The sequence below is a fragment of the Etheostoma cragini genome, chromosome 2, assembly GCF_013103735.1.
Source record: "Etheostoma cragini isolate CJK2018 chromosome 2, CSU_Ecrag_1.0, whole genome shotgun sequence".
NCBI lineage: Eukaryota > Metazoa > Chordata > Actinopteri > Perciformes > Percidae > Etheostoma > Etheostoma cragini.
The window spans coordinates 2,585,911-2,595,521 of NC_048408.1; the positions used below are offsets into that span (position 1 = coordinate 2,585,911).

The window sequence follows — 9,611 nt, forward strand, 5'->3', positions numbered from 1 at the left end:
CTTACTCACTCACAGACACACACACTAACAATTGAGTGTTTGTCTGTGAGTGTGAAAATAAAAAAGAACCAAAAATAATTAAATGATCCGACTGATCATAGAAAAATTTAAAGTTAAAAAATAAAGTTATATTGTTGAGTATGAAAACTCTTGTTTTACATTTTACTTAATAATTGCTAGCACATTGCTGTATTTATTGTTGCAAAACTTGTTATATACTGTAGGCCTATATAGTTTGTTTGTTACCACGACAACACCAATGACACTCAATGCTGATGCTGTCATGTAAATAGATTTCTAATCAGCAATAAATATAACAATTTTTGATCAACCCATATCAATTGCATGCTTAAAATAACATACCGATTAAAGCCCCCCCCCCCATTTCAAGACATCCCGACCCACTTCCGGGTTAAATATGTCCACTTCCGGTTTAGGCCCCGCCCAGTCAGAGTACGGATCCGGATGCAGATAATTCATGTGGTAAACAGATACAGATACAGATAATGCTGTACTCGCTCATCCCTACTAGTTTGACTTGGAGGATAACTATCTTTTCCGACTCTCTACTCTTTGCTGTCGCCCATATAAGGCATATAGTGTTGCCTCACTTCCGTTTATTTAGGAAGTGACACACATTAGATATAGAGAATACACGAATAGTCTGTATACTTGGAACTGATTGACTGACATCACTAAACTGGTGATGGATAAGTAATTGTCCACTTATTAATAGGTAACAGAATTTTCCTTTGCCTCCTGCAGGAGAGTCCTGGTCCAGTAGGCTGGAACTGCCTGTTGGTCATCAGTAATGTTCCCAACACGCCAACCGGTGCTTCTGAGGTCCAGAAATTGGTGCGACGCTTTGGTACTGTCATCAAGACTGTTGTTCTCAACAATATGGTGAGGGCTGTTCCTCTGTGCAGCTGCAAGCATGCTTATCCATTATCTCGTGAATTTGCTGTGTCCTGAGAATGTGTGCCTTCTGTCACCATATGGCCTGGTTTGACAAGGAATTTTCTCCAGATCTGTCATGTCTCACCTTGTTTATTTATCAGGCAAATACATCTCATACGCTGTTGACATGATGACATGTCTCATCCTGCTCAGGTCATTTGTGAGATGGCAACCGCTGCTATGGCCTTGTCTGTTTACAAACGTTTCCAGATGTTTCCATGCATCATCCAGAACAACCCTCTGTTTTTCTCCCGCAAGCCCGACCCCAAAGCTAACACACAGATCAAAGTCACTACATACCCTGATTCACCTGAGGTTGGTATCTTTTAATAAGTGGTTTGCAAAAGTTATCAATGGGACATCCATTTAGACACATTTTATCTACAGTTGACGTATATTCCTGCAGCTTTAACTCATATTAAACACCTGAATACATCAGTTTGAGGTGACGCCAATCAACTACTCTTTGTCTCTGATCGTAGGATACTCCTATGAATGGGAAAGGCAGCCAAGCTGCAACAGCAGCAGCATCTGCAGACAAAGAGAATCTTGAATCTCCATTGGAGGCAATTGAAAAAGCCTGTGACAGGAAGGATGAGAAGACAAACACTGATAAGACGGTTGGTGAAGGTAAAGATTTGGAAGAAGACTGGAGCAAGGACGACAAGATAAGAAAAGACAAGCTTGTTGTTGATCTTTCATTGGCTGCACCACACGCCAAACCAGGAGCAGATTCGGAGACAGACATGAGGGACAAACCAGCTGTTAAAACTGTTGTGGAAACAGCAGAAGAAAACATATGTGTCAATGCTCCCACAAAAGGAAATGACAAGACTCCTGCCGGTGAAGAGACAAAGCCATCTAGCTCTGATGGCCAAGCCGCCATTCAAGAGCTCCCTAAGGTAAATATCCCCAAAATCTGCTTCTGTTATTTTTAATTTGTGCCAGACTTTGTCGCTAAGCCAGAAACTCCATATATTATTATGTATGAGTTTTGACATCTCTGTTTTAACAGGTTACTCAAGAGATGGTTAAAGCACTGCTTGTGGAATGCCGAACTAGAACTGCTAGCAATCCCAACAACACAGCCACTTCCACCAATGAAGAACAGGGAGGGACACAAATGGAGACAAAGCAGGGTGAAAAAACCACAGAAGGGATAAAAGAGCCTGCAAAGAACCACACTGAGGAGGTGAAGAAGCAGGAGATGGAGCGAAAAGAAAGGGAAGCAAGAAAGGAGAGGGAGAGAAGGGTTTGGGAAAAAGAGGAGAGGAACAGGCGGCAGAGGGAACGGGATGAAAGAGCCAGAAGGGAGAGGGAGAAGAGGGAGGAGGACAGGAGGCAGAGGAAGAGAAAACACAGGGAAAGTTTTTCAGGGTCAAGGTTGTCTTGCAGGTCGGACGAGTACACGCAAAGCTCCTGGATGGATGAACTGTATAATAACTCTGAAGTGGAGAGAGAAATGGTGAGAAGGCACTGTCTGGTGAGAAAGTGTTGGAAATGGCGAGTTAAATCTCTTTTTTTTTTTTTTTTTTTTTTTCTCAGTTGATTTTTTTTTTGTCCTATCAGGTAGAGGAGGAGGAGTTTGATGACTTCCCATTCAACATGAGTGACTTTGTAACCGTAGATGAAGTTGGAGATGTGACTGACCTGCCTTGCTCTTCTCCTTCTCCCTCTGTTCCCATGGAAACCACAGATGGAGGGGAGGACGCTCCCACATCATTCCAACAGGACGCTCCAGGGGTACAATTTAGCATCTAATATACAGTATTTATCTGTCTGTCTGTCTCTCATAAAACATCTTCTCTGAATGGTTATTGCCGTGTCTGAGCCATCATGGTCCTCTTCCTGTTCTCTTGTTTGTAGGATACGCCCATGGAGGTTACCCCAGAATCAACAATGTCAGATGCCCCAGCAACTCTGGTGAAGTCTGAACACGTACCAGAGTCTGAACCTGTGGCTGTGCAGATTGCTGAAACTTCAGATGGTTTAGTGTCTTCAGATTTAAAACCCAGACTGGTCCTTATCGCTGCAACATCCCCCTCTCCCGCATCACAAGCTGACTCTTCACCCAGCCAAACACATGTGCCAACATGTCAAACAGAAGCACCTCGGGTCCCACTTCAGACTGATATCAAAACTGAGACTCAGATCCCGCCTCAGACTGAGATCAAAACTGAGACTCAGATCCCACCTCTGACTGAGATCAAAACTGAGACTCAGATCAACGCTCAGACTAAGATCCCACCTCAGACTGACATCGAAACTGAGAATCAGATCCACGCTCAGACTAAGATCACACCTCAGACTGACATCGAAACTGACACAGGTATGACCTAACACTCATTTATTCTTAATGAAGAAATGAAGGAAATTTAAAGGTGCTGTATCTAAGATTGGGAATATCCAGGAATTAGCCAAAGAAATTGAATGTCAACAATTTCTCAGTCCATCCCCCCTTTCTGCTAAAGCCCAAAATGTTCTCCAAAGGCACTTCCACCACAAGGGAGAATGAATGCGTGTGCATGAGCAGTGATTGACACTCAATAAGTCAAATATTCAAATCATCAGTGGGTGACGCCTCAGTCAGAGATCCTTTAAGTTGGGCAGTTGTTTTGTTTGGTTTTTGTCAGTCTGTGTGGAGTTAACATTCTGGTCCCAAGAAGTAGCGGCAGATTGAGTACTCACTTTCCTGCAAATCTGCTGGGTAAAATTATCCCACTACATTATCACGTCTGCTCATGGAAGATGTCAGCAACGGGAACAGGCAGCTTGGACCAGACCAAAGATAATTCTGAGGAGGGCTGAACGATAATGTGTTTTAGCATCAACATCGCGATGTGCGCATGCACGATAGTCCCATCGCAGGACGTTGTTATGTTGAAGCTAATCCTTTTTTGCTGCTTGATAGAAAAGTAAACTTTCACCGTTCTTCTTTTTACATGATTATTACCGTCCGACCCTTCCCCTTTAAGACAGGTAGCCCTGTGGGCAATGTGTGTATTTGACGTTAGTCCGACGGGGGTTATTGTTATGGGAAGTGAGGCTCTCTTTGTATAGAAAAGTACCGTAGGTATCAGCTGCCGCTGACACAGTGATGCGCATAGTTTTCAATGGGTAGTCGGGCTAAAGCTGATATAGTTAGCCTAAAGAACCAAGGGGTCCTTCTGTCCCAACTAAAATTTATGGTTCGGAGCCACAACACTGGAAACGTGACACTAATCTACAACAGAAGTCTGTGTCTGATCTAACATCATTGACACAGATTTACACAGAAAAAAATATCTCAATGTCAGATATTTTCAATATCGTTCCGGCCTAATTCGAAAAGAGGCTATGCCCGGTCAGGCTCTAAGATAATAGATAATAAAAATAAATATGGTAGTTATTAGAAGTGCATTGGCTACCTTGGTTCACACTAGTTCAGGTTTTTATTTGGCTACAGTAGTTGGCACGCATTAGCTGGGGGGGGTCAACTTAGTACACAGCTTTGTCAGTCGGAGTACTGCAGAACAACCTTTTTTTTAATTAAAGTATTGCTTGATACTAAAAAAAAAGGTACAAATAGTAAAATATTGTTTTGGAGTCATAACAGCCATATCCGATTTGAGTCGTGTACTGCCCTACACATTTTTTTCCCTTTTCTGGCCTATGCAATTCTATTTCGTCCACAAATTCTGAATATTGATTATTGACTATAAATGAATATATATGATTATTGAATATCTTTCCGTATTAGTCAGAACTGAGTTTGAAAGAAACTACATAAGTAACAACTGTAATATTGTCACTGGCCTCAATGCCTCTTTCTACTGTTTTACTTACACTGTTGTCTTCCTATTTTGATAGGAAAAGGGATTAAATATGTATTCTTTCATTTTTTGTTTGAGAGTGTGTAAATCATTTTGGCCTGATATCTGTCATGTTTTAGAAGCCACACTGGACTCCACCACTGAGGTTGAACCCCTTTTTGAACCTGCTCCTGCAGCTTCAGCTCACCCAGCGGACTCCTCCTCAAACAGCCCAACAACAGGAGTAGTGACTTCAGAGAATGAGAGGGAGAACGATGCTCTTAATTACAGTCAGGTTAAGAAGGAGGAGATGGTGTCAGACAAAACAGAGGAAAATGAGAAGGTGCAGGATGAAGAGGACAAAGAGACTGGAGCTTTAGCTGGGGGGACAGGTATGGTTTGTTGGATTTAGTTTGAAATAAAACGTGTCTGTCTGTCTGTCTGTCTGTCTGTGTTTGGGGGTGTGGTTGGTAACTGTTGTGAGATAAGTTTAGTGACAAAAGACCCAGGCTTCAGTGTCTATTATTAGGCTCAGTGGAGACTCTATAAAAAGCTATTTGCCAACACAATATAGTTTTAAGTTGCTGTAAGCTGTAGCCTATTTGCACCAGAAAAGTATTTGACCCCCTGCTGATTTTGTACGTTTGCCCACTGGCAAAGAAATGATCAGTCTATAATTTAGTAGTAGTTTCATTTAAATAGTGAGAGAAAGAATAACAAAATACAAACAACCGCATGTCAAACACATTATAAATTGACGTTCATTTTAATGCGAGAAATAAGTATTTGACCCCTCTGCAAAGCATGACTTAGTACTATTGGCATTCCTTTGTTGGATGGGTATCCACTCATTTCCAATGCCCTGGCTGACGGAAGGAAGTTCTCACCTAGGATTTGATGGTACATGGCCCCGTCCAACGTCCCTTTGATGTGTGAAGTTTTCTTGTCCTCTTAGCAGAAAAACACCCCCAAAGCATAATGTTTCCACCTTCATGTTTAATGGTGGGGATTGTGTTCTTGGGGTCATAGGCAGCATTCCTCATTGGCAAACTTCAGACGGCATGTACATGTGCTTTCTTGAGCAGGTGAACCTTGTTGGTGCTGCTGAAGGAATTTCAGTCCTTCACAACGTAGTATGTTACCAATTGTTTTCTTGGTGACTGTGGCCCCAGCTGCCTTGAGATCATTGACGAGATTCTTCTTTGTAGTTCTGGGCTGATTCCTTACTGTTCTCATAATCATTACAACTCCACGAGGTGAGATCTTGCATAGAGCCCCAGACCTAGGGAGAAAAAATGTTGTGTCTTTTGTTTTTCTTCCAACTGTGAATAATCAAAATAACTATTGTCACCTTCTCACCAAGCTGCTTTGCAATAGTCTTGTTGCACATTCCACACTTGTGTAGGTCTACAATCTTGTCCCTGATATCCTTGGACAGCTCTTTGGTTTTGGCCATGGAGAGTTTGGAATCTGATTGATCGATTTCTTCTGTGGACAGGTGTCTTTTATACAGGTAACAAAATGAGATTAGGAGCATTTTATCTCATCTCAGCTTGTTATCTGCAGAAAAGACAACTGGGAGCCAGAAATCTTTCTGATTGAGAGGGGTCAAATACTTATTTCTCTCATCAAAATGCAAAACCAATTTATTAAATGTTTGGCATGTGTTTGTCTGGATTTTGTAGTTGTTATTTTTTCACTCACTATTTAAATGAACCTACCATTAAAATTGTACACTGATCATTTCTTAGACAGTGGCCAAATGTACAAAATCAGCAGGGGATCAAATACTTATTTCCATCACTGTAACATAATCGGAGATTATTCCATCACAGCGTTGTGCAATGTAAGAAAATCTTAGAGCTGAACTGGGCAGACACAGCAGTTTCACCAGACTCACCTTGGGTCGGGTTAATTAAGTCTACTGCTAACTTACACAACTAATAACATTACTGTTGCCAAAGTACCCCGCAAATCAGATCCCCTACTTCACCCTTAACCGTCAAACCACAAAACCTGTACGGAAATTAACACCTCTGCTGGTTAACAACCATGCAACACTCAATGACTCGCTCTCTCGCTCCCTCGCTTTCTCGCTCTCGCTCTCTCTCGCTCTCTCTCGGCACACTGCCATTTAATTCTCCACTGATTCTGTTTTTCACAGTTAAGCGTGAGAAGTCTGAAGATCAAACAAACACCGAAGAGGAGAGTGTGAAGATGACATTAAAGAGAGACACTCCCATGAGTACAGACTACTCCCTCCCTCCTTTTGATCCTAGCAGCCCAGTTGGTAAGACATGTCACTTTTTATTCACTATGTCTGCTACTGTATTTTCACTATTGTGTTCATCTGCACTTGCATCAGTTCACGTGAGGTGTTATGTGTCTCCACAGGTATAGAGTTCTTGGTCCCAAAGACGGGTTTCTTCTGTAAGGTGTGTAATCGGTTCTTTAGCGGAACCAAAGAGGCAGAGATAAACCACTGCAAAACACTCAAACACTACGAGAACCTACAGGTAAAGGGACAGACACAAACACACACCACTTTACTCTGTAAAATAGCAGTCATATTTTCTATTATGTGGACCTGTTTAATTTTTTGTTTCCACTGGGCTACTGAAGGGGGGCCAGGCCTCATCCAATTGATAGTGATCATTTTTCTCTCGCGGTCATTAACAACATATGTAGCATGTAACTTTGGTCCTTAGAAAGCGGTGTGAGCCATTTTGACATCCAAATACATACAATGTTGTATTGTTTATAGCTGTCAGACCAAATTTTGTAGCAATTTCTTCCCTTATTGTATACAGAAAACTCAGGAAAGAATTTAACTTATTTCTGCAACAAAGTAAAAAATAAACTATTATATCATCACTACTATCATATTATGTCTTTCATTTTGTATATTTTATTACAATTCTAACGATACCCATCCTTACCTGCACTTGATTGATCTGGTTGTACAAGTCAGTTTGTAGCATACCAACCATCCATGAACTTTGCAGTGTAATAACAAATTGGAGGAATTTTCAACCATAAGTATTCAGTGAGTAAAGCAAATGTGAAGTTTTTCAACCCTATCAGAACAAAGGTGACATGTAAAGCTTAAGGTTAATTCATTCATATATTTTACTGTCAAATGCCCCATTGGGCATTCCCCATAACAGGTGTAAATACCTTAGACATGCATTTGGCTACAAAAAGGCCCGTATTTACGTCTAATCCAGTTTTCTTGTTTATTTTCTTCCAGAAATACTTGCAGACCACGAAGACAGTGAATTTGACTGTCAAACCGGAATCCATCTGAATAGAGATATGAAATATTGACTGAATTCACCATTCCCCTCCTGTTTTTGTCTCTTCATTTCTCACTAAGGGTCCAGATTATCATTGCTGTAGATTAGTCTCATGTCTAAATGGATATCTGTTCTAGACTTTTTATGTACAATTAAGATATGTGTAGGAACTGTGTACAGTGGAAGATGGCTGGCAGTAGGAAGTCTGCTCAATCAATAAAACATACTAAATTTTCTATCACTTATTCCCAATTTTGCTTGGTGCATGATTAGATCTTTGATGCGGAAACAACATAAATTAAAACTGCAAGCAGTGATGAACGGGCCCTTGCCTCTTCGCAGTTCGGGGGTACTGGCAGCGGCCAATCTTTGCGGCAGTGAATTTGCGCAACACTCAGATGTCACCAATGACGATGGTACTCCCTGCTATAAGAAACTACATCATCCAGTTAATTATCTGTGGAAGGGGACGTAGCCAAATTGCAGGAGTCTCTGCTGAGTTCAATGACACCTTAAACCAGACTGTACCTTAAACGGTTCAAATGTTATGAACAGGGACATGGCCTGAGTGATTGGGTGTGGTTAAAGTATAGGGGCCGGCTCAGTATCACAGGTAGACCACATATTCTAAGTTTCATGTAAATCGGATGATGTTTGTCATACAAGGCTGATCTGTTGCCAAATGGCGGCGCAATCTCCAAGAGTCCAGTGTGTGTGCGTGTGTGTGTGTGTGCGTGTGTGTGTGCGTGTGAGTGCGTGTGCGTGTGTGTGTGTGTGTATTCAATGAGTTTCCTTTATTTTCATGACCATTTACATTGTAGATTATCGCTGAGAGTCGTGAAGGGTAGTGACACTGAGGTGATCACCAAGGGTAGCACTAACATTGACTAATTAGTGTAAAGGTAGTCTCAAGTTAAAGACGGACTCGAAGGGTAGCACTTTAAAGAAAAAAGTGTGAATGTGTAATGTCGAAAATAGACACGAAATAGACATTGGCTTAATTAGTGTGAAGAAGAGTCCAAGGAGACGAAAGGTGACTTAGACTTCTCTTTATTAATCCTTTTGGGATGACTCCCGCGAGTAAATTGAAAGTTCCAGCAGCAGTTTTAGCAAGAAAAAATAAATAAAAAAATAAATAAATAAAGACAGAATAAAGACATCAAAATAACGATAATAACTATAAGAACATTCGTTAAGTAAACTAAGAAAAGACCATAAATTATTATAAAAGTGTCAGTGTTGAGTCCAGTGTTAAAATTATAAAGTGACCAGGTGTGAATTTAAGTCCAGGTGTGCATGTATGTATGTCTGTATGTGTACTGTATGAATGCATGTATGCATGTATTGTCCTCTCTGCCCTATTACCTCCTCCCTCCCTAGCGAGGAGTTGTACAGTCTGATGGCATGAGGGACAAAGGAGTCCTTGAGTCTGTTGGTCCGGCACTTGGAAAGGAGCAGCCTTCCACTAAACCGGCTCCTCTGGGTGCTGATGACGGTGTGCAGGTGGCGGCTGGCATTTTCAGTAATGTCTAGCAGTTTGTCCAATGTCCTCCTCTCTGCCACCGTA

The 9,611-nt window shown here is 41.4% G+C and overlaps 1 protein-coding gene across 1 annotated transcript in view; it reads left to right on the forward strand.

Moving 5' to 3' along the window:
* Positions 1-8,289, forward strand: part of LOC117957860 (zinc finger protein 638-like) — a 31,923-nt gene extending 23,634 nt beyond the window's left edge. Inside the window, exons 15-24 of the mRNA XM_034893943.1 lie at positions 766-903; positions 1,111-1,272; positions 1,440-1,859; positions 1,973-2,407; positions 2,527-2,700; positions 2,824-3,286; positions 4,889-5,140; positions 6,913-7,038; positions 7,143-7,264; positions 7,999-8,289. Of these exons, the coding sequence (XP_034749834.1) occupies positions 766-903; positions 1,111-1,272; positions 1,440-1,859; positions 1,973-2,407; positions 2,527-2,700; positions 2,824-3,286; positions 4,889-5,140; positions 6,913-7,038; positions 7,143-7,264; positions 7,999-8,055 (2,349 nt within the window). The 3' untranslated portion in view covers positions 8,056-8,289. The remainder of the gene's footprint in view (positions 1-765; positions 904-1,110; positions 1,273-1,439; positions 1,860-1,972; positions 2,408-2,526; positions 2,701-2,823; positions 3,287-4,888; positions 5,141-6,912; positions 7,039-7,142; positions 7,265-7,998) is intronic.
* The last annotated feature ends 1,322 nt before the right edge of the window (positions 8,290-9,611 follow it).